The 27,974-nt window shown below is 48.7% G+C and overlaps 2 protein-coding genes across 20 annotated transcripts in view; one reads left to right on the top strand and one right to left on the bottom strand.

Annotated features, from left to right (window-relative positions):
* Positions 1 to 27,974, top strand: part of LOC115635509 — a 71,143-nt gene that overhangs the window by 21,161 nt on the left and 22,008 nt on the right. For 11 of the 19 annotated variants that reach the window (XR_003996607.1, XR_003996606.1, XR_003996613.1 and 8 more), the window contains 2 exons: positions 22,283 to 22,426; positions 23,457 to 23,543. The exons of 5 other annotated variants lie outside the window; for them this stretch is intronic. Coding sequence is in view for 1 of the 14 variants with exons in the window: in XM_030534394.1 (XP_030390254.1) it covers positions 11,216 to 11,306; positions 22,283 to 22,426; positions 23,457 to 23,543 (322 nt within the window). In the remaining 13 variants the exon portion in view is untranslated. Of the gene's footprint in view, positions 1 to 11,199; positions 11,307 to 21,073; positions 21,143 to 22,282; positions 22,427 to 23,456; positions 23,544 to 27,974 lie in introns of those variants that run through there. 3 more of the 19 variants (XM_030534394.1, XR_003996616.1, XR_003996612.1) reach the window with 3 other exon arrangements.
* Positions 224 to 27,974, bottom strand: CYGB (cytoglobin). Its single transcript, XM_030534397.1, has 3 exons — positions 27,483 to 27,974; positions 4,093 to 4,324; positions 224 to 1,939 (listed from the first exon to the last, which is right to left on the bottom strand). The coding sequence occupies exons 1-3, from the start codon at positions 27,623 to 27,625 to the stop codon at positions 1,775 to 1,777; spliced, it is 540 nt and encodes a 179-aa protein (XP_030390257.1). The 5' UTR covers positions 27,626 to 27,974; the 3' UTR covers positions 224 to 1,774.

Below are 27,974 nucleotides of genomic sequence, written 5' to 3'. Positions count from 1 at the left end.
CGTGATTCATGGCCAGATCAACTCCTTCCCCTCCCTCCCAGTGCCTCCTGCACGCTGTAGAACAGCTGTTCAGCGGTGTGCAGGAGGCTCTGGGAGGGAGGGGGAGGATTAGGGATGGGGCGCACATGGGGGAGGGGGCAGAAATAGGTGGGGAAGAGGAGGGGCAGGGTTGAGGCAGGAAGAGGTGGGGTGGGGAGGTCTTGGGGGCAGGGGTGGAGTGGGGGCAGGGCCTAGGGCTGAGTGGGGAGTTGAGGGTCCATGAAAATTTTAAAATCAAAATAAGGGTCCTCAGGTTGCTAAAGTTTGAGAACCGCTTTGCTAAACTGTGCATCTCTCCCAGAGGGGGATGCTGGAGAGAGTCATTTGTTATAAATTAACATAGGGATTTATCAGGTGCTCATGATACTGACGGGGATGGAATCAGTGTCTTACATACAGTGATTTTTATCAGGCACTTTATATGGAGGAACCCAGTTTCACTCTGAGGGCAAATGTATGCTGTGAGAAACAAAGCTTTTTTCCCAGTGAGTAGAGACTTTTCATCACACTCAGGAATTGACCCTTAATATGTTCAGTTCATCTTTCCACCCCTTTCCTGCTCATTGCATAATTCCTCCTCCTCCAGCCAGAGGGTGCTAAGAGTAGCCGGGGCTTGGGTGCACTAAACCTCCCATTCTTCCTGCAGACACACACACGCTAATTGCGAGCTCCCTGGGCCATGCCCACTGTGAGGAGCACCTGCTGGCTGAGTCAATTCAGATGCCTGTCCCGGCTTCCCACCTGTCCCTGTCCTGTGACGTGACTGAGGGAGTTAAAGGGAGACGCCTGGTTCCTCAGTGCCTCTCCTTTTCTCTGGAGCCTGCATTTCCCTGGCCAGCAGCAACCCGCGGCCTACTGCCCATTGTCTTGCAGCTGCCACTTCTCTGAGTGCAGGGCCCAGATCCTGGGCTAATCTCCTCCCCTCCCCCTTGCCACAGGAGTTGTACTCTCTACCCACAAGGCCGTGCTACAAGCCCTATAAATGGGCATCGCATGACATGCTCTGTGGTGCTGGAACTGCTTCTGAAAATGCAGCAGCACACCTTGCAGGTGGGCCGAGCCCCCAGGACTACAGGCAACAGACGGCCATGGAGAAGGATTTCTGTGCCAGTGAAATACTCCTGCCTCAGGATGGGGTGAGGATGGGCGACTGGTTGGGCTGCTCCTGTACCAGGGATTTATAGTTTAGTGGGAGGTTCTCTGCATCCCACACTAATTCTGGGCTGGATTCTTACCAGCTGGGTTCTTTTTCTTTTAAAAATGCAACAGTTATGTGTTTCCTTTGCAAACCAGACAGAAGAGCAGGACATGACCCTGATAAATCACAAACCCCACGCATATGGAGCCCATGATGGCTGGGGGCACTGCAGACTGTAGGGGGTTAGGATGGAATTTTAATTCTTCAGTAAATTTGGGCTGTCTGTCTCTGGCTCACTGCAGAATTTGAGCCAATGCAGTTCTCAAGGATCAAATCAAAGCCAGGCTCTAGGTTTGGGGAGGTCGATTAATTTACTGGCCTCTGGAACAAGACGGGGCCACCAAGCAAAATGATATCCCATTCCCACCCCCTGCAACTCCCCACCCTTGTTTTTTTCCACAGGGAGATAAAATGTGTACTCTGCTGTTACAGAGCTCACCCTACCAGGCTGCTGAGCTCAGTGAGGCTCTGGAGGGGAGACCATAGTGAAGTCTTGATGCCCATCCCTCCCTGCCCCTGCACTGCCCCTGTGTCCGCTCACATGGTGGAGTTTGGATACTGCACCCAGCCCACCTCCTTGTACGCGGCAGTCACGTGGGTGTAGATGAGGCTCTTCACCTTGGTCCAAGCTCTCTGCACTTCTGGGGTGAAGTCATTGGCATATTCTTCGGCGATGACCTCCAGCATGACGCCGGTGAAGAACTGGGGGGAGAAGGAGACAGGAAAAGGTTGCTATATTCTCCAGGAAACAAAGGGAGAGGGGAGGTGGTCAGGGGCCACTGGGGCAGCCCCTTTTCCAAAGCAACCCTGCTGCTGAGTTTGGGGGGCTTCTGCCATCTTGCTGAGCCGGTCCATAAGGATACTTTACCCTGCTTTGCACCACCCCCAGCCATTGCTCTGAGAGATTGACAGACACTCATTAGGCTCCAGGAGATGTAAAGCCATGCCGAGGGGAAAACTGAACCCTAAGCAGGTTGAGAGCTACATTATCTTGAGCCAGCTCATTTTAGGGGCCCCACTTTTTGGGTTCCCGACTAGAGACACACAAGGGCTGATTTTTTCCAGAGTTCTGCCCGGCAGGTATTGAGCTGGTTGGAAAATCAGGTCACAAGCATCACAGTGGGAGTTGCTGGGTACTGGGCACTTTGAAATCTGTCCTATAGTGTCTGCTTTTCGGAGGTGTTAGCCGCCCACAGCTCCCACTGCCTTCCTGAGCCAGCGCTACTGAAAATCAGTACTGAGGCCACAGGTATCTCGTGCTGCCCGCTCACAGGTGCCCAGAAGGAGGGGCCACTTTTGGAAAGTTTGGCCTAAGTGTCTTGCCTGAGCGCCACAGGTCGTTGACGGACAGAACCCTGGCGTCCTGCCTCCCATGCCTCTGCTCTAATGGCACAGCTGCTGAGCTCTGGACAGGTGCCCTCTCTAGGCGCTCAGCAACTTCCTCTCCTTTCTGCTTCTCTAGATGTGGCAGAGGAGAACGCTGGCTGGCTGCCCAGGGACATAGTGTCCTAAAAGTAGGAGTCACCTGCCCCAAGTTTCTCTTTTGCTTTGCTCTGCAGTGCTGCTCTCTGACATGCTTGGCTGTGCGGGGGCAGAGGGGCTTTTCCCTACTTTCCAGGGTCTTTATCCCATTCCCCCAGTGGAGGGCTAGCTATTGGTAGGGGGAGGAAACCCTTTACCTCCACCAGAAGCTCTGGGAAAAGGAGTTCCCTGCATCTTCCTTGTGGGGGGAAAGGCAGGTTTCTGTGGGCTGGGACAGCTTGGTACCCCATTGCAATGGCCAATAAAACAGCTGTAAGATGGTCTGGTCCAGAGCTAGGCCTTTGTCTCACAATCTGCCCCTCCTAGTTTCACGATGAAAACCCAACCTCTGATCCACTGATGGGGTCTGATGCCCATGGCTGGGGGGAGGTGGCTCATGGTGGCGAGTCTCCCAGGGCTGTAGGCTACAGCCCATTTCAATTCAACCTCACGGACTCAGAGGTGGGGTTTTCCCCCCTGAGGTTCATCTTTAAAACCACCATCCTGTGAGAGCAGTACTGTGTGTTGGCTCCATGTGGCACGGAGGTGCTGGTGGCCCTTGGAGGAAGCTGGAAAGCAATTCCCCCCATCATGGCAGGAGCGTGCCCGTTGCCTGCGAGCTGCATTTCAGGAAAGGACGTGGAGGTGCTCAGAGCTGATTGCCCCGTTTGCTAACCCATTGGCCATTTCCATCCCAAGGCAGGTCAACGCCTAGCACAGGAGATAACCCTCAAACCAGGATCTCAGCTGTTTTATCTCTTCTTTGTCTCATTGGCTTGCAGCCCCATTGCCCCTTCCACTCATTTGACACACTCCCTCGCACTGTAACAGCCCTCTCCTGCACTCCCTCCCACCCCCGCAGAAGCACCAAAATAGGCCCTTACTGTTGGCAAGCACCTGCCTTACTACACAGCTTCTTGGGCATGGAGATGCTTCTAAGGTGCAGCCTGTGAAGTCCTCATCCCTTCCCTTGCTCTCTTGCTGCCTGTCAGTGCCACCTGCCCCTTGGCTGCTAAGGAGGGCGAGAGAAAACACCCAGCTGAGCGAGTAAGGAGAGGAGGCGAGCGGTGAGGGAACTTGCTGACTTATAGCACTGACTCCGGCCTCTCTTGCCAGTGCCAGCAGACCCTATCTGGTACAGCACCCCCTTCAGGATACCCAGGAAACTGACTACTTCTAATGTAAAAATCCATAGGACTGGCCAGGATCCTGGGGGCTAGAATAAACCAGTGTATCCCCACTGTCTCTTGCCAGCACCCATCTATCAGTGTGGGCCTTATCCCCTCCCGCCCTTTCCCTCCAGCGTCACAGAGACTTTCGTTCTGGTCCTTTACCTTGAAGTAGACGGGCTCCACTTTGTGCTTGAGGGCGTGGGCCTTGCCCACCAGAGCCAGAACAGATGAGACCTTTTCGGAGTCATTGATGTTCTCCACTACGGTATTAACAGCACCCATGACCCGTCGAGCATGCTTGCGCAGCTGTGGGGTCCTCTCCATCTCCAGGGGGTCCTCCATGTGCTTGAACTGACTGAAGTACTGCTTGGCAGATGGGAATTTGACAAAAAACCTGCACAGTGCAGTTGGAAGAGAAGGAGAGGGAAAGAGAGAGAAGCCATGTGAATTTCAGTGAGAGGTGAAGGGGCCTAAGGCAATGGTTCTCAACCGGGGTGCACATACCCCTGCGGGTACGCAAAGGTCTTCCAGGGAGTATATCAACTCATCTAGATATTTGCCTAGTTTTACAACAGGTACATAAAAAGCACTAGCGAAGTCAGTACTAACTAAAATTCCATACAGACAATGACTTGTTTTTACTGCTCTATAGACTATACACTGAAATGTAAGTACAATATTTATATTCCAATTGATTTATTTTATAATTACATGGTAAAAATGAGAAAGTGCGCAATTTATCAGTTATAGTGGGCTGTGACACTTTTGTATTTTTATGTCTGATTTTATAAGCAAGTCGTTTTTAAGTGGGGTGAGGTGAAACTTGGGTGTACGCAACACAAATCAGACTCCTGAAAGGGGTACAGTAGTCTGGAAAGACTGAGAGCCCCTGGCCAGGGGGCTAGAGCCAAGACAGTGAGGCAAGAGAGCTTGGATCTATTCCCAGGTGTGCCACATACTCACTGTGTGACCTCATGGCTTGCAGTGGTGTGCGGTTTCGTTAGTCCTGAGCATCTGCATCTCCCAGTAATTCAGTGGGGGCAGTGGTGCGTAGCCCTTCTGCAAACCATGTTCTGGGAGCTTTCTCAACTATAATGGGCCTGTCAGTAAATACTCACCTGCCTAGTAGAGGTGTCAGGGGTGAGGTGGGAGGCTGAATTTGTGATCGTCATTATTATTGCTGTGGCTAATGGCCCCTTTGTGCTGGGTACTGGCTGCACACAGCATGAAAGATTTGTCCTGCCTCACACAGCTTGCAATCTGATATTTGAAAAGCCCTTCTCCCATCTGCACAGAGCCCCCGGCAGACAGGTTTCAAGAGTGGTAGCCATGTTAGTCTGTATCAGCAAAAAGACCAAGGAGCACTTGCCCCCGCACGTCCACACAAATTGAATAGTTCTGCCCTTGGCCACCCCGTGATTCCCCTGAGTTTTCACAGGGGGAACCAAGGGCAGCACTTGGCCCAGAGAATCCAGCTGGGGTTCACAATGAGAAATCAAATCAGTGCTCAGAACATTCCTGCTGGGGGCGGTGCTGAGCCCTGGGGCTTCCAAGGGCTGTTGGGTCTCCAATTTGCGGATCCTAGGTTATTGCACCCTACAGCGATGTCTTCTTCATCCTGTGTTGGAGAGTGGAGTGGTCTCGGGGCCAACCCTCCTTCCCTGACCCCAGGAAAGGGGTACAGGAGACCCTCAAATCTGATGGGATTAAAGCCACGGGACAAATTAATCACAACTGAAATGAAAGGAGTTGTGGTTGAATTGGCCATATGGAGCTGAAACCTCAACTCCCTCTCCATTCCCCAATAGGAAAAGAGCTGGGGGTGGGGAGTTGGTGTGTCTTTGCTGTGGTTATTTAAGAGTCTCACACACTCCCCCTTGCTGGAGGCTGCCCCAGCCCCTCATAGAAAGGGCAGTTCTGTTCTGTGCTGCTAACAGGTGCCGGTTTGCCTGGGACAGAACCCCCCGGGCACACATCTGAAATACTGCGACCGAAAGGGAAGCTTTTGCTGAGCTCTGAGTCCACTTGCTGTGTGCACAGGGGGTCCCGCTCTAAGTCAAGGAGGGGTGAAGGCTCTGTTGTGATAGGCTAGTGAACCGATACACTGCTTGGTAACAGAGGCAGAAGCACAGGGCGGGAGGGGAAAGAGAGTGTGTGTGTATAGGAACCTACATCCTAAAAATCTCTGCTGAGTTACTTAATCCCTGCATGAAAGGTGAGATTCTGCTGTCATGTGCCGCAGGACACCTCCATTAGACTGTAACTCCATTGATTTCAGTGAAATTGCTCCAGATTTACACCAGGGGGAGCGAGATCAGGATTCAGTCCATCCTCTCCACTCCGAACATCCGAGGTTTGAGCAGCTGGGCTCTCTCTGCGTCCTTATGTGTGTACATTAGACTGGCTGGGAGCCAGTGTAGGCTGCTCAGGAGCTGGTAGACTCAGCTCCCAGGGCTGTCCCCCGATGTCTTCTTTGTCCACAGTTCCAAACAAACACCTCCCTCCCGCCATCTGCCTCCTCCCTTCTTCCAGGCTGGTGCAACCCCTCTCCCCCCTCACACACTCTGCACCGCCCCAGGCCAATGCACACACCACCTCCAGGTCCAAGTGGGGTCATCTTCTGTGCACGCCAGCCCGTGGGCAATTGCAATACGGAGCAGGTTCTCGTTTGCCACCTCATTGTCCTGTCCCACCCCTCTCCACTGGCTCCCGGAGGATCCGGGGGGCTGCCAAGTCAGCAGCGAATGGAACGTACATCGCTTCTGTTACTTCCCTCAGGCATCTGGGATTCATCAGCGGGCCCAAAATAGGTTTTGATGTGTGAAGAGTGAGCAGCACGGGGGGAGGAGGGAAGGTGGGGGGAGAGGTGTCGGTTTGAAAATCAGAGAGGGAGCCACAAACAAGCTCCTCGGATTCTTTTTTAACCTTTCCCAGCAGAAGCTTGAAGCGGCTCCTCCTGATGCATCTGCTCCCTGCCAGAGGAAATCAGTTTTCCGAACCCCAGGTCTCACCATCCCGCCTCTCTTAGACAATCTCCATCTATTGACAGCTGTCCAGGAAAGACGGCCTGAGAAAGGGCTTTGGAGTGGAATACGCAGGTGCCAGAGCTCGGGAACTAGGCCTCGTGGCTGCCTCCTTCTAACCGAGCATTAGCGAGATCTCTGAGTCACATTAGGCCAGGGTTGCTCTGGCTGGTGGGAAGCAGCAGGCTAGGTTATTGTTATATTGTTATATATACATGGAAGCATCACTATTAATGTTTCCCTTTTCCCCGAGTTCCCAGGATTCAGCCTAGAATGTCTCCCAGCAGAAGGACAGATATCCCCCCTCCATAGCAATAGGATTTCTTTTGTTATCCTTGACAGCTTTCAGAGTGGTAGCCATATTAGTCCGGATCAGCAAAAACGAGGCGTCCTTGTGGCACCTTAGAGACTAACTTCACCCCGAGCCCTGGTCTCTAAGCCTGGATACCTGCTGCTGTATTATTCTGAAGTTCTTTCTCTCCCCCCAGCACTCTTCCTTCCCCTGACCGCGCTGTCACAGGCAATAAGAAAGGTTACAGCACTCAGCATAAAAAATGGAGCCAACAGGAAAGGATCGTTTCCAATATCAATATCTAGAGGTCCTTCCCATTGACAGCTCTGGTCTTCTCTGTGCCCACGTTAGCAGATCTCTCCTCCTCATAGGCCGTGGGACCAGAGGAACTTTGGTCTGTGTGAGTGCTAATGGCACCATTCTCTCTAGGATCCCCAGGGTTAGAGCCTCAACCCATTGTGGCAAGCTGTAATATCAGAGGATCTGCTCTTCTCAACACTGCTGTCATGCTGCCCAGCTAAGTAGGAGCTCTGGTCCCCTCAGCGGTGACCACCTCTGTACAGGGCTGAATGAGGGGAATCCAGACTTGGAGAAGGGGTAGAGGGGAGCAGCAACCAGGAGAATAGTGGCATATAGGATGAAAACCATCTATCCTAAAATGTGTGTCCCACTCAAAGAATATAAGGTCTGATTCTCCTCTCATTCACACCAATATAAATCAAGATGACCTGCCCTAGAAATTGGCAAATTTACGCCAGTGTAACACTGATTAAGTGAGAGGAGAACCAAGTGCATGATGTCCAATAGAGAGCCTGCAGGGAATCTAGTTGATTAGTAGGGCTGGATTCCTGTCTGGTATAAATCCATTGAATCCAGAAATCAATTTGCCTTGTAGAGCTTTTGCCTACTGTGGGGAAGCTGTTGGGACTTGGCTAAGGGCTGGTTGACAGCTCTAGAGAATTCCCTGTGTTCTCGGTGGGGTGGGAATAAGCTTGTGATAAGAGGCTTGGAGCATTTATGTTTGAGATGAGGCAGGCAGCTCCAACCGGGGGTGCTACCGCAGAGCAGATGCCAGATGTCCTGCATTTGGCTGCTGCTGTTAGGTACCTGGGAAGCATTACTTGCTCTGAATGCAAAAATGGTGTCTGAGAAAGAGGCAAAGGGGGTAGAAAGGAACCGCCACTGTGTATATCATGATTAGGAAATCAGAACTTCTCTTCCGGCAAAGTGAAGGATAGAAAAAGATCAGCCTAACCCCCACTGTAGATGCAGCTAAGTGGATGGAAGAATGTTTCTGTTGACCTAGCTACTGCCTCTCAGAAAGGTGGATTAACTACATCAATGGGAAAACCCCTTCTGTCAATGTAGGATGCATCTACACTACAGTGCCACAGTTGTGCTAATGTTATGTAGACATGGCCTACATGACTCCTACAGGAAGTCTATGACAAGACAAGGAACTGAAGTCAGGTGTCCTGAATTGCAAGTTAGTACCCTAAGCACTGGACCGTCCTTGTTTCTGGGTGAATAAAGCTGGGCATTCAAAATTGAAACTTTTGATCTATATCCAGAAGGAAAACACTAGTGTTAAATTCAAGAAAGGCATATTAAATAAAAGTTCACTTGATTCTCAAGAAACTTTTTTAAAAAGCAGTTCATCTGTAGTTGTTAATTAACTTAGAAGTTTAATTTATCATTTTGATAAAGGACAAGCAAAGGCAGAGAGTGGCGGAAGAGAAAAAAATAACACATCCTGATGAATAGGGAATTTTTTTCTATCTGTTACATCTTTTTCTGTACTTCAAACCTCTTGGTATCTGGAATATCGTTTTCTGATTCATCCAAGATAATTACAAATATAACATTTACTGTTGCATATGCACAGTGACGATTGATACAAAACAGATGCCTGAATACCGATTTCATTAAATTCCTTGTAAGTGATTCGATTCCGCGCCCCCTAATTTGTACTGCATGAGCTACATCTGGACAAAATGGACAGGATGTCCTAAGTGTCATTTTTTTCCTTCTTCCCCTTTAACCGTTTTAGGTACACGACCTTTATCAGCAGCAGAACCAAAGGAAATAATTAAAGCGCAAGATGGCTGCAGGCATTGGGAATCTGCTCTTTGTTCTCATTAGTTTGAAATCTGAAATATGTTGGAGGAGGAGTGAATTTTCTATATAATATTTGATTGAGTGAAGTATTTAGAAGGCACTTCCTCTTCCAGTAATTACAATATTCACTAGTTTACCAGTGGGAAAGTTGTTTTCTGAAATTTCAGTTCTTCTAGGGAAAAGCGTATTTTCCTAAATCCATGAATTTGTGACAGCTCTGAGCTACGTTCTGATATCCCTACTCACACCGAGTAAAATGTACCCAACAAGTAGCCCTGCTGTGATCAGTGGGGCAACTTGCAGGGAAGGTAGTGGAGAAAGTCCAGTGATTGGGGCTGTCATAAACAGATAGTTAAGGGTTAATAGAACAGGAGTACTTCATGTCTCTTTTGCCTGTAAAGGGTTAACAAGTTCAGTGAGCCTGGCTGTCACCGACCAGAGGACCAATCAGGGGACAGGATACTTTCAGATCTTGAGGGAGGGAAGTTTTTGTGCTGTGCTGTTAGATTTTGGTGGTTATTCTCTCTGGGTTCTGAGAGTGACCAGACGTGCAACCAGGTTTCTCTCCAATCTCTCTGATACAGTCTCTTATATGTCCAGAATAGTGAGTACTAGGTAGATAAGGCGAGTTAGGCTTATGTTTGTTTTCTTTATTTGCAAATGTGTATTTGGCTGGAAAGAGTTCAAATTTGTATTTTGCTGAAAGGATTTTAATTTGTACTTGTATACTTAGGCTGGGAGGGTATTCCCAGTGTCTATAGCTAAGGACCCTGTAACATATTCCATCTTAAATTTACAAAGATAATTTTACTGTTTTTCTTTCTTTAATTAAAAGCTTTTCTTGTTTAAGAACCTGATTTTTTTTTTTATTCTGGTAAGACCCCAGGGGACTGGGTCTGGATCTACCAGGGAATTGGTGGGGAGAAAGGAGGGAAGGGGGAGAGAAAGGTTAATTTCTCTCTGTATTAGAATTACTTTCTCTCTCAGGGAGAGTCTGGGAGGGGGAAAGAGAAGGAGGGGGAAGGTTAATTTTCCTCTCTGTTTTAAGATTCAAGGAGTTTGAATCACAGTGATCTTCCAGGGTAACCCAGGGAGGGGAAGTCTGGGAGAGGCGACGGTGGGGGAAAGGGTTTACTTTCCTTGTGTTAAGATCCAGAGGGACTGGGTCTTGGGGGTCCCCGGGCAAGATTTTGGGGGGACCAGAGTGTACCAGGCACTGGAATTCCTGGTTGGTGGCAGCGCTACAGGTTCTAAGCTGGTAATTGAGCTTAGAGGAATTCATGCTGGTACCCCATCTTTTGGATGCTAAGGTTCAGAGTGGGGAATTATACCATGACAGGGGCGATAGCCTAGGACTTTGGCGAGCCCAGTTCAAGTCTCTTCCTTCGTCACAGCCCTTGGGCAGGTGCTGGATTTACTAAGGTATTTAGGAACCTAGTGGGGCTTAGAAAAAGTGCCTCTGTAAATCAACATGAGTTAGTTGTAAATCCCCACTTGGCTTCCTTAGTGAGGTGCCTAAATGCTTTGTAAATCCGGCTCTCTGTGCCTCAGGTTCCCAACTGTATACTAGGCACAATGTTGCTGTCCCTCCCCGGGGTACTGCAAGAATGAATACATGAAAGACTGTGAGGTGGTCAGACACTATGGTGATGGGTGCCTGCCTCCCTTGCTACTCAACAGAAGCAGTTATCAGAGCTTGGCCCTTAGGACTATCTAGTTAAGGCTGGACAATGTTGTGTCTTTAGTTCATATCTATCATTGACCTTAAAAATGACCTACACATGCCTGACTGTGAATTTGAATGAGTATCTGATATATCCGCATTCATTTCAACAGCACCTGAAGACCCAGCATGTGTCATTTTACTGCTCTGAGGTCCCAATGCAGCAAGGCACATACGTGTGGGAGAAGGCTCAGGGCTGGGGCAGAGGGTTGGAGTGCAGGTGGGTGAAGGCTCTGGCTGGGGATGGGGGCTCTGGGGTGGGGCCTGGGATGAGTGGTTTGATGTGCAGGCTGCCCTGGGGCCTCGGCGGGGAGAGAGGACTCCCTCAGCCCTCTCTCCCTGCAGCAGGCTGGGGCAGGGCACCTCCCCCCGCCACGACAAGTCTGTCCGGGGCTGTGGCCGGGGAGAGGCTGGGGGAGAGTGTCTCTCCTTGTGTCTCCCGGCTGTGGCAGGTTCGGGGCTGGGGGAGGGGCACATTTCCAAGCCACAGCCCTGTGCATGGCCCTTGATAGGCTGCCATGTGGCCACACAGCTTAGAGGGAACTTAGGACCCGGCCCCCCACCCTCGCACCCACTTATCCCCCTCAAGGCCCTACCCCTACACTGCTTTTACCCCGAGACCCTGCTCCCATGCCACCCCTTCCCCTCAAGACCTTACCCCCTGCTCATTCCTCTCCACTCCTCCTCCATTGCTGACCCTTATCACCAGTAAAAAGTGGGAGGACCATGGCCTTTAGCCCATTCCGGGGGCCCTGCTTCAATTTTCCTATTTATAAAATGGGGCTAATAGTGATCCCCTCCTCTGTAAAGTGCTTTGAGATCTACAGATAAAAAGAGCCCCATAAGCACTGAGCATTAGAAGCCATTTGTTAAAGTTTTCTCCCTTGCCCCAAGCAACCACACCAGGCACACCAAAAAATCTGTTATCTACAGCCAGGCATTCAGACCACAGAATTTGCTCCAAAGAGAAAATGCGGGAAAACACTTAAAACTGCCTTCACTAAACAAGGACTCTCCACCAGAGAAGTAGATTGCATCATAGAAAGGACCACCCAGATATCCCAAGAGAACCTGCTTCAATACAGAAAAAAAACCCACTGACCACACACTTAGTTGTCACCTACCACCCCACACTGGAACCGATGTGGGATATCATCAAACAATTACAACCCCTATTTGAAAGAAAGCTTTCCTGAACCCCCTCTTCTGGCCTTTAGACAATGCCCCCAACCTCATCAGGCTCTCATCAGACCAGGATCCACCAACTCAAAGCAATACCACACCATGCCAGAACAACAGATGCAAAACCTGCAGACATTTCACTGCTACAATGATCACTCCCCCCCCACAATACACCTGTCAAGATTCAGGGTCCTACATATGCCTATCGTAACATGTGATATACCTTATCCAGCGCATAAAATGTCCCAATAACAACGGTGTGGGTGAAACCAGACAATTCCTACACTCAGAAAATTCACACAGAAAAATGATAAAAAACAAAATCACTCTGTCCCCTGTGGGCAAACCCTTTTCACAAAGGTATCATTCCATGTGACCTTGCAATATTCATCCTCAAAGGAAGCCTGCACAACACCTTCAAAAGATGAGCTGGGGGCTTAAATTCATAATGCTGCTAGACACTAAAAATCATGGAGTGAACAGGGACACTAGTTCCATGGCTCATTACAATGATCCATAACACATGCTTGCCTGCTAACCCTTAATGGTCCACTTCAGACCTCTTTTGCATAACATTCTAAACCCTCGTTGCTCACCTCATTTCAAGTGACTTCCTACAATGTGTCACCTCCTTATGCTCAACTATCTGTCCCAGCTTCTATTTAGCTCGGACACTGATTTCTTTCCCCACATCTGAAGAACTCTGTAGTTTGAAAGCGTGTACCTTCCACTGAGAGAAGTTGCTCCAATAAAAGATATTATCTCAGCTTCCTTGTCTCTTCCTTATCCTGAGACCAACACAGCTACAGCCACACAGCAAACAACTAATTGTCTCACTCTTTATCCGGTGCTCTCCCCTGTTTTCTGATTCTTAGACTGTAATCTGTTTGGGGCAGGGACTTTCTTTTTGTTGCATATGTGGCACAATGAGGGTGGGATCCCAGGCATTACAATAATTAATGAGTAGTGGGAATACATAATAAAATACAACAGATTTCTTTCAGGCTGTGTTCTTTGTGAAGATATGCATGGGCTATCTTGTTTAGCGGTGCAAATATTTTTAGCTGCTCTTCCCTAGATGTCACGCCCAACAAAACACAGGCTGGATGGGTCGTAACACCACGAGTGGTGACAGCTGTGGGAAGGGGACATGCTACGGGGCTCACAGTGTTGCTTTAAGGACAAAGCGGCTGAAAAAGTTGAAGCTAACAGCTAACTTACTGTTAGTATGCAGCTCACTGAGAGGTACCAACACTTCTCCCTCTGCCTTGCCAGTCTCAGGACCCAGGAGCAGTACTGGTGTCAAAGCGGACTTATCTTGTGGGGTGCTGAGAACCCTCAACTCCCATTGCAGAGGACTTTCATCAGCACTGGGGATCAGGCCCAGCAAGGGGACAATTTTAAAGACCTCCTCTCCCCTACTGCTCCATTCTGATTGCAGGGGCCAGAAAAGGCCACTCTCAAGGTCCAGGAGCAGCCACAAATATGGAGTCTCCCTTGAATGCAGGTGCAAAGTTGTATCTGCACCAGTAGCACTCATATGGCCATCTTGAATGCGCTTTGTGGGTCATCCAATCAAGGAGCAGAAACAATACTATGTGACTTTGGAGACGGCACATAGAGTAAATTACAGAACAGTTCCTGTTCAAAGCAATAGTTCACCGTTCTCAATGCTTCACCTTTATACATGGCAGCAAATTAACATGGCCTGGTCAGAATCTGCTGCTGTGATTCTCAGAGTAAGATGCTTCTTTGGAGACTGACCTCACCCCACTAAACATGCGTGCCCAGAGATCTCAGCAAAGGGCCTTATCTTGCTGGCTGCTACGACGAGGTGCTGAGAACCCTTCACCCATTCCAGACTTTGCAGAAACGCACCCTATGAGAAGAGGGACGCATAACTGAACACGAGAAAGGACAAATCCTCAGAGGGAAGGCGAGGACGTTGTCACACAAAGTGACCCAAAGTGATAATACTCAAAGTAAGAGCCATTGGATGGTCTCAGATGCCAAAGTGGAGCTTGCTGGAGCTCCCAGCAATACTACACGAAGCAAACCTGGGACTAGTCTCCCAAGCGAAGAAGTTGAATATTTAAAAATGGACCAGGAACAGCCTGATAAAATATCCTGCCCTGGCTGGAGAGGGGAAGGGAGTAGCCGGGATGACCTCATAGGTCTTCCCAGTTTCAAACGTCTCCGATTCTGTGTAAAGCAAAATCCAGTAGGTTGAATTGTCCCCCTCCCTCCTGCTTTGTCTTTTCATGGTTTCTGCCATCTCCCCCAGGGCAGCAAAATAAGGAACACCTAGCAACTGACAAACTGCTTCCATTCCTTCCTCGGCATTACACCACACTCTTGACCTTCTGCAGACAGCCGCCTGTCCTTAGTAATGTTGTTGTCTAGATTTCAGCAGCTCTGGCTTTGATTGATCAGAGGCTTTCTAAGAGGCTCGCCTCAAAGAGCAGAGGCCACCGCTGTGCTCTGAAGTAATTACCAGCCTAACAATGTGAAACCTGGTCATGTATAGTCATTTCGCCACCACAGGCAGCACGTCCTGCTACGCTGCATAATGGGCCTCAGCTTCACTCTGTCTTCATTAAAGCTGTGGGTATTGCCAGAGACCCAAACATCCTCTGGATGCATAAATCTAACTTTCCACTCAGTGCTCTGCGAGCTCTTAATTCTGACGATCTATTTTGGTTTTCTTGGAGGCACATGACTCCTGCAGTGTCTTCTTGCAAAAGCCATTATAGCAATTACTTCAGTTCCGGGCGTAAGTGATCTGGCCTCATGCTAAGAAACCCCATTCCTGTTTCCCAAAGTCTCACTGGAGCTATGGTTTCAGCTGGCACTGTTTAATATTATTACTTGTACATTTCCAGTTGTTCGGTCCCCTCTCTCTCTGTGAACAGGGCTTGTCTGTGCTGGTTTTCACAAGCCATCAACATGCATCGCCATGCTGCCAGTGACACAGAGCAACAGCAACACAGCTCTAAAATCATCCTGCCAAAGGATGCCTCTTACTGCCTTTCCTGGGCTTATCTCTTCCTCTACTCAGCTCCCAGCCACACAGCTGGCCTGCGGAGGTGCTCCCTGCCCTGTGAGGGGGCAAGCGAGACTGTGCAGGCAGCTTCTAGCCCTGTCTCCCCAGCCCAGCTCCAGTGAGAAGCTCCCCAACCCAGAGGAGCAGGTGTCGCCCTCAGAAGCCTGATCCAAAGCCCATTGGCAGCAATGGAAAGACTCCCATTCATGCTAATGGCTTTTGGATCAGGGCCTGAGAGATTTCTGGGAGGAAGAGCAGTGGGTGAGGACCCACCAAAGGTCAGACCTTTGGCACTGATTCCCCACAACTCTTGGACAGCCAGAGGTGGGAATTGTGGGTGAAGGGTGAGCACGCAGGAGAGTGGGGCAGTGAGCTCTGGGTCCCAGCTGAGAAGGGGCAAGGCAAGGATGCTAGAGTTTAGACAGAAAGGGGGAGACATCTGAGGGAGGTTAATAATGGGATAACAAATCAGGGGGGAGGGCTGCAGAAGGACCTGGAAATGAATGAAAGTTTCACGAGAAAATCAGCAAGGGCAGCCATGACATTAACGTAGTTAATACTGTTACAAAGCAGAAAAATCGAGACCCCCACCAAACTCAGGACTCTGTTGTGCTAGGTGCTGTACAAAACAGCCCATGCTCCAAGAGCTTACACTCTAAATAGACAAGGTAGAAGTAGTATTCTTCCTATTGTAAGAGGGATTAAGGGACTTGTCCAAGGTAGCATAGGGAATCTGTGGCAGAGCCAGGTTTTTGACCGCAGATCTCGTCAGGCTTAGTCTAGGGCCTGTTCCACAAGGCTCTCCCGTTTCCCTAAAGAAAAGGTAAATGAAAAATAGACAATGGTTTTAAAATATAAAATGAAAGAAAGAATTGGCTTGAACAAAAGAAAAATAGAAATAGTGTAAATAAGAGTTAATTATCAAATAAAATTATTATTAATGATTAGCTGCAAAGATTAAATAAAGAAATAACTAGAGTTCTTATCCTACAATTGAAATCCATTGGGGCTGCATGCAGGATAGGGCCCTGCATGAATATCTGACATCACTTCAAGTCTTTTGCTTGTTTGCTATCTATTAATTACTGGTTTTGGGCTTGGTCTATTTAAATTGTAAGATTTTGGAGGTAGGGACAGTCTCCTACCATGTGCATGTGCCCCTCCTGATCCTGGGCAGTACTGCAGTATAATATTAAATAATAATTATCTTAAACAGAATGTAGTCTCTATGCTTCAGAGTGTAAGCTGCTCATTGCAGTGGTCAGGAAGGAATCTTTCCCTCTGTGACAATTTAGGGCGTTTGTCTGTACAGCATGAATTCTGGCTGATACTGGAAAGTTGTTCTTATGAAAACTGCTGTGTCATGGACTGCCTTGATGTGTGTGTTTATCTGCTCTGGGCTGACAGGGCCTGTAGTATGAACATCCCAGACTAGATACAATGGACAGTAGTTAACCGTAACCACTGTACGCTGACCCGTCAACAGATATGCTAAGAAGGTTTACTAGAGCAGGGAGGAGCCACTCCTCCTGTTTGTCAGTAGTGTGCTGGGGTTTGAAAAGTCAAAATTATCAGCAGCAGCCCAAAGGAACCAGGTGATGGTGGTGGGATGTATAAACTTGAAGGAAAGACTCACAGAAAGCTTTTGGGCAGAAGAGGGGAGAAGAAACTGGCAGGCTTTTGTAGGGGGGACCCAGTTTAGCTGCAAGACTGAGCAAAGTCAAAGCAGGCTGAGTGGTGGGGCAGAGGGCTTCATGGTTGAGAAGCTAGGCACTGCAGGAGAACGATGCTGGCCATTCCCAGAAGACTCTGTCCCCCGCCCAAAGAATGCTCTGGGGCTGTGAGAAAAGTGAGGCAGGCACATGTGTGTAGGTTTTATGATTTTTGTTTAGATCTGTGCATTTCCTGGAAAGAGCTCTGGTGCCTTAGAATCCTGCACAGAGTCTGTCTGTGTGTTATGTGCGACACCTATTGCATGCCCCTTGCAGAGCTAACTGTGGACCCAGGACACCCACACAGGTGGACTTCTGGGAGACGGTGTGTTTAAGCTATGGGGGAAAGAGTAGGGAGTGAGTGCTGAGCCCAGGGGCAGTGCCTGGACTCTCTTCAGGCTCTGGAGGTTTAAAGCATGTGGGATGCAGCAGCTGGTTCCCCCGCGCTTGTCTAGTGAGTGCCCAAAAAGGGGCCTTTGACTGGGTCTGTGACAGCCCCTCGCTAGCATCACTTTGCACAGCCGGCTAGGTGCAGTGGGCATGCAGGCAGGCAGCTGGCCTTTCTCTGAAGCAGCATGAGGAGTGTTGCTGATACATCCCCTTTGCCGTGCAGCAGACATACATCATGCGTGTCACTCGCTCTGTGTTAATGTTGGTGGCATGCATGCGAGGCTCCCTGTATAACTCTTCTCTCGCGCGCTGCTAGGCGTTTTTAGACCTGAGGCAATTGCTCATGAGGTTGATCTTACCTCCTGCTAGTGCCTCTTAATAGTGCACATACTGTAGTTGCCAGATGATGGTAACGCATGTGGCATGCATCCTTGCTTGGACTTGTATTTCTCAAGAGGCACACAGCCGCCTGCCAGGGACTGAGCTTTGCCCTTTGATGGCAGTGATTTTTTCTGAATTCTTGATATCCTCATACCACATCTGCTGCAATAAATGCTCAGTGGGTCCCTCACACTGGGCATCGGGTCCCAGATCATCAGGAGCACAGAAGTACTAGAGATCCTCCAGGACCTTTCAAACCCTCAAGGATGGGCAACATACCATAGACAGCTCCACAGCTCAGAAGTCCTGTCTGATACCTTGGTGCCCAAGGACCCTGGACAGTTACCCACATTCCAAGGCTGCATGTTTAACCCTAAAACGTCTGCCAAGGTGGATGATTTGGCCTAGGAAGAGTGTTTTTTTCAGGCAGCCTATACTTTGAAGTTTGAGAGATGTTTGCTGTTTAATCAACATTGCCCGTTGCTACCAATTGTATGAAACTCTTAGCTTCTGCCAAATCCACAAGGGATGTCCTTACCTTTCAGTGATTTTAACGAGCATTGTAGCTCGACAGACAGGAGCACGTTGTAGCCCACAGCAAAGATGTTACATGCATTTATAGACACTGAGAGCCACATTCTGCTCTTCGCAGCGACCGCCCTGCACCCCCATTTAACGGAGCAGAGAAGGTGGTGCACATACCCTGTTCTAAATGAGGGATTCCCGTGGGCTGGCACAGATCAGTTCAACTAAGGACGAGTGACATGCTGATCAATAGTTATCTTTAACATTTCATTTCCTATCTCTGCTGCTGCTGAATTGTCCTTTTGTGGCAAACGTGTGAGTCTGAGAAATAGTCCCTGGGGGGTTCTCACAATTGTTCTGGTTCATCAGAATGTCTCTTAAAGAAGGAGCTTTGCAGTAGGGGAAACTTTCACAGACAGTAGATCAGAGTTAAAAGTAGATCATTATATCAAAGGTTTCAAAGGAGATGGGGAAGGAAGAAGAGAAGCATGCGACTTTAAAATATCCTGTGTTCTTCTTCCCCAGTGGGCGCTTGTTTTGAAATGAAGCTGATTGGTTGACAGTTAAATTTAATATGAATTATTTGGATGCGTAATCTCGGGGTGACAGCTTAAAACAGAAATATTACATGTGACTGTGAGGATGGGGGTCTACCGGATAGGACACTGGGCTGGGAGTCAGGTGACCTGTGCTGTTCTCCCTGCTGGGCCACTGCCCTGGTGTGTAATATTGGGCCCATGACTACATCTCTCTATTAATTTGATTCCCCTCCCAACCTTATGTCTTGTCTACTTAGCTACTGAACTCATGAGGCAGGAAATGTCTCTTATTCTGTGTGTGTCCAGCACCTAACACAGTGGGGACCAGATCTCAATTGCAGTCCCTGTCTAGGTACTGCTGTAATACAGATAAATAAACCAGACTGATAATAAAAGTGGGGTCACAACTTAATGGAAAGAGTTCTCATGGAGGCCTCCTCTGTGTCACCCTCTCACAAACCACTTCTCCCATTGGCCATCATTGAGACCCTCCTCCCTTATCATTCCACATCACGCAGATCATCTTCCCTCCCACTGGCTATTACCGACACCCAAACCCCTCTCATTGGCCATCACTGACACCCACTTCCCTCCCATTGGCCATCATATTGACCCCCACTCCTGTTTGCCACCATATAACATCCCCAAGGCAGTCGAACACAAGTTAAAATGACAGCTAAAAACACACTTAAGTATCTTCCAGTGCTGGTCTGCAGAGGAGAAGGTGGCCACTGGTAGCATGAGGTCAGCAGGTGTTCCACAAGCCACACTGTGCAAAGCACTGGCCTAGTGAGACTCCTTGCTGCTAACATCCACAGCGATCGTTGCTGGGTGAACTGGGGCATTCGAGGTAAAACCGTATTGTGATTGTGTTTTGCTGTTTTCTGGCCTTTCCTGTTCTGAAGGGCCTTTCTCAAAGCTCACACAGAAGATCCACTTCCCGTACACACTTGTTAAACCAGGAGAAAACAACAACCATTTAACCTTTCTCATGTTTTCATAAGCCTCCTGACCACGTCCGCTCATTACTAAAGCTGCTTGGTATTTAAATCCCAGATGCCTAATAATGTTAACAAGCCTAACACTCAGTGAGTGCTTTTCATGCTCAATGCTCTTTACAAGTTGGGGAGGGAGGGCGGCAAATCCTGATGAACTGGCTCAGACACAATGCCTATTGAAAACAATGGGGCCTGATTCTCCATGTGTACTAACTCCTCTTTACGCTGCTCTGGTTTGTGTGACAGAGTGGGCAGAGGAGAGAGAAGGGTGTAGAACCCACGGGGAGGAAGCTGTTCTGAGGTTGAGAAGTTAAACCTACAGCTGTGAAAATTTGGGAGAAGTCTCCCTGCAAGGTCAGAGACGGGATGTTGCACTATGGAAAGTTAGTGAAGAAATGCTAGGGCCTAACACACACAACTACTACCTGGTTCAGTAGGAGATGGTACATCTCGCAATGGTTTTGACAGCTCTGTTCCTGGGTGCAACTTTCAAATTGGATGCGATCTTCAATTTGCTCTTTTGCTGCGCGGAGCTAATGAAAGACTCTGAGTTTTTCACCAAAGCATTTGAAGGGGCATCCAGCAGCCTCCAGCCTTTGAGTCTTAGCCCCATGAGCATGAAGCGCCTATGTGTGTATCTTCTACATGCACGGTGAGGGTGCATATGAACTGTGCTACTGCATATGGCATAGGTTTGTGTGTGTGTGTGTGTTCTGTGTGTGTTCTGTGTGAACTGAGTACATGTGTTTGCATTCATGGTGTGTGTTTCTATGAGACGTGCATTTGTGTAGGATTTCCAAGGTCCCCAAGGGAGTTAGGCCTCCCGCCACATTGACTTGCAGACGAAGCTGGCACCTTATTCTCGTTGGTATCTTTAAAACTCCCAGCCTATCTGCACTGTGGTGGGTACTGCCTGTGTGCGTGTATTGTGAAGATGTAATGTGTATGTGTTTCACTTTGCAAGACTTCAGTTTGTGTTATTAATAACCCTTAACAATATAGACCAGTGCTTTACAGAAATAAGAATAAATCGTGATCTACAAATACACCATCAATGGAAACATCTACTACGCAGAGCAAAATCTGTTGTTGTTACATTGAGAGCTGTTGAATACCATTCTGTCACCCTTTCTCATGCACCTAGCTATTACGTAGGGCTTTTCATCTACAGCTTTCAGAGTGCTTTATAAAGAAAGGATATCAGCAGATCTATTTTACAGATGGGAAGACTGAGGCAGAGACCGGGGAAATGATTGCACTGGGCCACCTTACTTCCCCATATAGCTGTGAGTAATCCCACTGAAGTTCAGGTACCAGGATGTGTGGAACTGCTTGCCCTAGTAAGGTGCTATTCAGTGTTGTCCCCATGGGTGCTGGAACAATTTTTATAGTGGGGGTGCTGAGAGCCAGTGAAGCAAACTGTAAACCTTGTCTGTGATGGAAACCACTTCAAGCCAGGTGGTTTGGCAGCACCCCCAGCAACCCTAGTTCCAGCACCTATGGTTGTCCAAGGCACAGCTGGGTCCTAAGTTAGATTTAGCTCGTGCTCTGTTAAGAGTTAAGCATATAGTTAGATAATAATAATGTTAAATGAAGAGAGCTCTGGTTTCTCAGGGGAGGATGATGCTTGAGATGAAGATCTTGTGTTTCCTCAGGCGGGAGGTTCCCCAGCAAAGGAAACTGTCAATTATTTAAATACTTTTAACCACACAACTTTTATTCCCACAGTCTAGGGATAACTTAGCCAAATGGCATTATTACTGTTATATTCCAGTAGCGCCTGCGGACCCCAGCCAAGACCGGAACCTTCTTGTCCTGAAGGAAGGATCAGAGAGGAAGGATAGTCCAGTGGTTAGGCCACCAGCCTAGGACACGAGGGTCCCATTCCTTGCTCTGCCACAGACCTCTTGTGTGACCAGGGGCAAGTCACTTACCCTCTCTGTGCCTTGGTTCAAGCAGGATAACTACCCTGCCCTATCTTGCAGGGATGTTGGGAAGATAAATTCACTAAAGATTGTGAGGTGCTCAGCTACTCCGGGGTTCAGACTAGCTGAGTACCAGATGTGCGGTTAGGCACTGCACATGTGCACAGTAAGAGAGCCTCTGCTCTGAAGAACTTACAGTTGAAAGAGACAAGACACACAATGGGTGGAAGGGAAACTGAGACACAGGGGGTGACTTGCTCCTGACCACACAGCAGGCCAGTGCAGAGCCACAAACAGATGCCCAAATCCCTTGAGTTGCCACTGACCCACTGTCTCTTACCAGGGTGCTCTGTTCCATTCTCTCCCAATACCTGAACAAGCCTGTGTACCAGCCCCTGCACCAGGCAGTTATGATCCAGAGAAAGTTTCATTTAAAGATGAGTAGGGTTTATGCCCTGAAGCATGAGGTTTTTGTTTAAGTCTGACCTTTATAAAATACAGGACACAGGCAGGAGAGAGGAGCAGACAGCGTATGCTGGAATCAAAGGGACACAGACCAAGGAGGAGAGAGAGGGGGGAACTGTTCCTTGCAACAGGACTGGATTCAGTGGTGCCTTAGCAGGGATTCTGGCCCCTCTCTTCCAGGTAAGCAGGACTTTTGCGCATGTGCAGCACTCCTGGCTCCGAATACCCTTGTCCTCGTTCAATGGGAAAGTAACCCACCCACTGCTACCGTGTGGCAAAGGGGCAGCTGTCTGGTGGTGCACTGTGCATTTCCCTGTCAGCTGTTTGAGTCTGTCTGCTGATACAGCATGCCGTTACACTGCACAGTGCCGCCATACACATCCCTGTTGCCATGTGTTTGTGTATCTTGCCTCTCTTTGCGTATGATAGGTGCTTATCCTTGCTGTGTGATCTTGGATTTCCTGTCCTGTAGGCCCACTCCTGCTCTTGTTGAAATCAGCAGCAAAGCTCCCATTGACTTCAATAGGCACAGGATCAGGCCTATATCTATCATTATTATTTATTTCCAAAGGTGCAATGTGCTAAGCTCTTTCCAAATGGAAAAAAATAAGGCAGAGAATTGAATAGAAAGAGTACAACATATACAGAGGCATATTAAGATATGCATAAATACATACAGATACACTTTAAATAGACCATGAAGACAATTCCTGAGTTACTTCTCAAACCTGACATTGACAGTCAATAAGTAGAGTTGCTTATTTTTACAGGTTTGCTCTGGCCTAGTGGTCCGAGCATGTGGCTTGTGGTTAAAAGATCTGAGTCAGCCTCTTTTCCTTACTTTTGCCACTGGCTCACTGGATGACCTTGTGCAAGTCACTTTGCCCCTCAGTTTCATGATGACACTACCCCTCCTTTGCAACTCCCTTTGAGACCTGTAGGTGAAAGGGGCTATCTCACTGCAAAGCATATGATGCCTACGGGGGAGTGTTCTACACACCCCCTAGTGTGTATCGGTGGATTGTGGCTCTGTGTGTTGGGCAGACGTGATTGTTTTCCCACACACCCATAGCGATAAGTGTGTCTGCAGGCAGTCAGCAAACTGAACGAGAAAGTGACCTTTGCTGTTGCTGAGCTGCTGCATCATTTATAAGAAAGTAAAAGCAGTGTGTGATTCCATCTCCTTTTCCCTTCCTGTGCCTCCCCACAGCCTCTGCTCATGACCTAGTTCTCCTGGAGGAAGCTGTTGCTGATGCCAGCTGTGAAATGGAAAGGCATGCAGGAGCTGTTCTCACAGGTACTGAGAAGTCAGACCAGGGCTGGCCTGTCTCTGCACTGCCCACACTTCTCCAGAGTGAACTCAGGGAGGATGGTGGGGAGCTGTGCAGAGTGAATCCCTTCCCAGCAAAGGATGGTTTACATGCAGTTTCAGAGCTTCTTCATAGAATACTAGGGTTGGAAAGGACCTCAGGAGATCATCTAGTCCAACCCCCTGCTCAAAGCAGGACCAATCCCTGACAGATTTTTGCTCCAGATCCCTAAATTGCCCCCTCAAAGATTGAACTCACAACCTTGGGTTTTGCAGGCCAAGGCTCAAACCACTGAGCTATCCCTCCCCCCGCTGAGCTAGGACTCGATGCCAAGTGTGAGGGCCCCATTGAGCATTTATTGCAGCAGAGGTGGTATGAGGATGTCAAGGATTCGGAGAAAATCATGACCGTCAAAGGGCAAACCTCAGTTCTTGATTCAGCCTCACCATTCAGAGGCAAGCCTGTGCTGCTGTTCCCCTGTGACCTGGGCTGCCTCACTTCTTGGCGTTCTCGGGGTGAGTGGCTTACGGCTGTGCTTCAGCACCCCTCCCTCCATGATCTCAATGGCAGTGGAGCAGCGAGTCACCTGCAGTGTGTCATGTCAGGGTGACAACGTGAGCTGCTGCTTTTGCCCCAGGGGAAAGGATGGGTCACTTGTCTACTGCCTCATCCTCTCCTAAATGCCTCTTGCCTTCGCCTCTGCCCGTAGGACTTCTGGTGAGAAACGCAATGATTTCAGCTGGAGTTTAAGAACATACCAATGGTCCGTCTAGCCCAGCAGCCTGTCTCTGGCAGTGGCCTGTACTTGGGTAAATCCCAGTTGCTAAGTGTTAGCTAACAAATTCTCCCATCTCCACGGGAGTTCTCACTCCTGCCCGGCACTGGCGCTGGTTTTATGAGGTGACGCTTTCCTCTTGGCACAATGACAGGGAAACCCCAGTGGTCTTTGGAAACCAGCCTGGAACAGAAACCACTCCGAGCTTTGGGGAAGTTCAGCTCCAGGTCGGAACTTTGCAGCCAGGGCCCCTCTGCCAGCTGTGCTTCACACCCTCTTCTGTTCCCGGTTCTGTCTGGTTTTCAGTCTGTTGTGTAACACCCCAGACCACACATGCCAACTGGCCACTGCTTTTCCCGCTGAAATTGCTGCATCTACTTGGGAAATAATTTTGTTTTAGCACCTCTACTCCAAGAGAGATGAGCTTGGCTCCCCAGTGCATTTGTCTGCTATTGGCTTCACTTTGCACCCTCTTCCACCATCCTGTGACGTAGGCTACAGCCCCCTCCTGCCCCCTCAACATGTACATGACATGCATTGTGCACACGTGCTGCCCTGCATCGATACCAGCCATTCCCTGCTATGTTCTGGCTTGTCCCCATCCCATGTGTCAGTTCCACCCTCCCTGCAATCACTGATGGAGTGGATCCATTCTGTCTTCGTGCAGTTCATGTCAGACAGGAATCCAGGGTGTTTGCTATGCTAATCTGTCCCAGATAGGCTGTCGGGTACCACTTCCACCACTCGTCCATAGCTACACCCCTCCCCCTGTACCAAAGAACTGACACTGCCCCTCCTCCATGCACACAACACCATCCAGCAGTTTTCCTAGAGGCAGGAGCAGATGTCCAAGGAGACAGCCCTAAGTCAGGAATGTGGCAAGAGCCTGCTTTCAGCAGAGATATGGTCAACTGACCAGGCTCAGATTATCCCAGCTCCATCTCTAACGATCATAAAAGTCACAGTAAATATCCAGTCTGGTTCCCCTTGTGACTGGCACAGCTGGAAGGGCTGTTCACTAGTGAGCAAGCAGCTCACTGCAGTCAGTCATGTTGGGCACTAGTGAAGGCCAGCAGAGCACTCTTTCAGTGCTTCATTTCACATTGGGTGGAAGAATGATCAGCCCCAGGGAAATTCCCAGCTTCAGGTTTGAGGCCCCTCTTCACAGACCAGATCCTCAGCAATTCCACTTGCCCCTACTCGTGGCTCAGAAGACTAATAAAAGATGGACCTAATCGTGTCCGGATCTCAGGTCTTTTTTAGATTCGAGTGGGGCCTGAGCCAAACTCTGACCCAGCGTTTTGGGGGGCTGGGGTTTGGCCCATTTTAGAAATGGGGAGGGAGAGGCAGCCGCATGGTTTAGATCTGGAGGTGATCTTCCCCAGGGAGAGGAAACAGGGAGGGTTTGGTTTAGACTGACAGCTGGAAGTCCTGCAGTGAAATTCTGGCCCCATTGAAGTCAATGGCAAAACTCCAACTGACTTCAATGGAGCCAAGATCTCACCCCTGATGTTTACCTAAATTTGCTAAACCTCTTGAGTTTATGAACTCAGGCAGGAGATCTCCCAGGAATGGGCCTTCTGAGCAGTGACTAAACCTAAATATTTCCATCTCCAACCATGTCCGGCTCTAAAAGTAGGGATAGGTTCAGGGAGGGCTGTGGGATGGGGATGTCTTTGTATGTTATCCAAACCAGTTCCCTGCAGAGGAATGCTGTGAGGAAATCCTGTAGTAATTCCTATAAGTCAGACAAGGGGAAAGCCAAGAAGGGTCGTCTGCACATCTGAGCCTGTTTCCGCTACCTCTGCAGCTCCCCTAAGCTCAAAGGAAACTTTGCAATTATTACTAGTGAGAAATGCATCAGTCCAAGTGTTTCTCATAACACAGGTCAGTCCCAAGGCCATGACCTGCTAATCTCAAGGAACAACGTTTGCAGCCAGATTTCAAACACCCCAGCTTTCTCCATCTGGGGTTTCATCCTGGACCATTATAAGGGCAGGAGAGCATTGGCCAAATATGCATCTGGATTCAGCTTTCACCCAGCAGTCATGGAGGGTTGGAGCTGGAGGCTGAGGTTCAGGTCCATCCTTATATCAAACATTTTTGCTCAAATCAAGTGGCAACTGGTCATTGCTTCTTCTGCAGGGCATTAGTCTAGTTGCGGTCCTATCTAGCCCTATGATTCTACAGCCCCATCTTCCCCTCCCCACCTCCTTCTATTGTTCTTCTGCACGCTCCTTTAAACCTAAGGCCTGATTCCCCTCCCACCCACACCAGAGGTGCACTTGGGTAACTCCGCTGATTTCAGCAGCGCTATTTCTGGTTTACATTGGTGTGAGCAAGATGAGACTCGGTCCTGGAGTCTGTGCTGCCCGTCCGGGCATACTTAGGAGGTTCAGAAGCACAAAACAAGATAAACATTCAATAACAGTTAAAGATTCTTTGAAAGAAAACAAATCCTTCTATTTTAGAAGAGAAACCCCAGGAGCAACCTGCCCCTTTCTTACCCTTTGCACAGACACACGTCATTCCCTTCACCTGCAGGTCTGTGCAACACACAATATTTTGCTGTAAGGTAGTTTCCATATCCTAACCCCAATGCAATAATGCCTCATTCCCCCAATGCTCATTACCTATTGCCACATGCCCCCCTTCCTCCTGCTTATGACCTTCGTACCAGCCTTAGCAGACAACTTTAGCATTATTTCTTATACCGACACTGTCGTCCGACAAACAGATGGTGCCATCAGAGACCAATCTGTTTTAGTTTCATCTTGGCTTGTAAGTTGCATTATTTCACCCAGGAACCTAGTACATATAATTCCTTCAGCAGGGATGTGAGTAGAAACCACTGAGCAGAAAACGGTGTACAGCAATTCCCTCCTTCTACACCCTCCCCACCCCCGCCAACACTGCACACCAGGTATAAGGTGACCTTTCCCATTGAAATATCGATTCCCACAAACTACATTATAAGGGTCCCCCCCGCCCCGCGACATGTTGAAATCAGAGAAGTGCTGTGAAATTGTCCATGATCAGAGCCAGTAGGAACTGAGAATGGTTCCTGTCTATCTGTCACTCATTTCATTTCATTTTCTTTCTTTCTTTTTTTCTTTCTTTTTTTTTGTTTGTCTCTTTTTTTTTTAAATACCTGATCAGTATGGAGACCCCAACATCCTCGCAGTTCATGTACACTCTGCTCCAGGTCTCTTGAATCACCTTTTTCTCGGCATCTGACAGCTCTTCGCTCCTTTCCCATCTCTCAATCTCCATTTCTCCCTGGACTTTCTCCATGAAAAACAGCCGGCACAATCCTCCAGGAAGCCAGGAGGAGATAAAGAGAGATGTGTGTGTATGTGTATCCTCTGAGAAAAGAAAAAGGTGTTTGTTTGATCGTGGTGTGGATGATATTGTCTCTGTCTATATCTGTGTCTATATATATCTGTATAAGTGTGTGTGTGTGTGTGTGTGTGTGTGATTAAAAATATATCCAAGAGGTATAATACATGTGATTAGATTTCAAATCTTCTAGTGCTGTCCATTGCTGTAGTTTGCTTCAGCTCAGTGTGTGCATGTATGTCTCTGACTCTGATGGGAAACTGACTAAAAGTAAAATATTCAAAGGCATTGCAAGACCAGCCTC

This window comes from Gopherus evgoodei, chromosome 15 (assembly GCF_007399415.2).
Source record: "Gopherus evgoodei ecotype Sinaloan lineage chromosome 15, rGopEvg1_v1.p, whole genome shotgun sequence".
NCBI lineage: Eukaryota > Metazoa > Chordata > Testudines > Testudinidae > Gopherus > Gopherus evgoodei.
Note: the sequence above shows the minus strand (reverse complement) of the source record. Positions and strands in the feature narration are given on the sequence as shown.

Bases quoted from the DNA above. Each gene is read 5' to 3' on its own strand.
- CYGB (XM_030534397.1), bottom strand. From the start codon at position 27,625: ATGGAGAAAGTCCAGGGAGAAATGGAGATTGAGAGATGGGAAAGGAGC. The intron at 4,325-27,482 runs GTATTTAAAAAA...TGCACTGTGCAG, and splicing joins GGGGTCTCCATACTGATCAG to GTTTTTTGTCAAATTCCCAT. The intron at 1,940-4,092 runs GTAAAGGACCAG...TTCTCCCCCCAG, and splicing joins TGGAGCCCGTCTACTTCAAG to TTCTTCACCGGCGTCATGCT.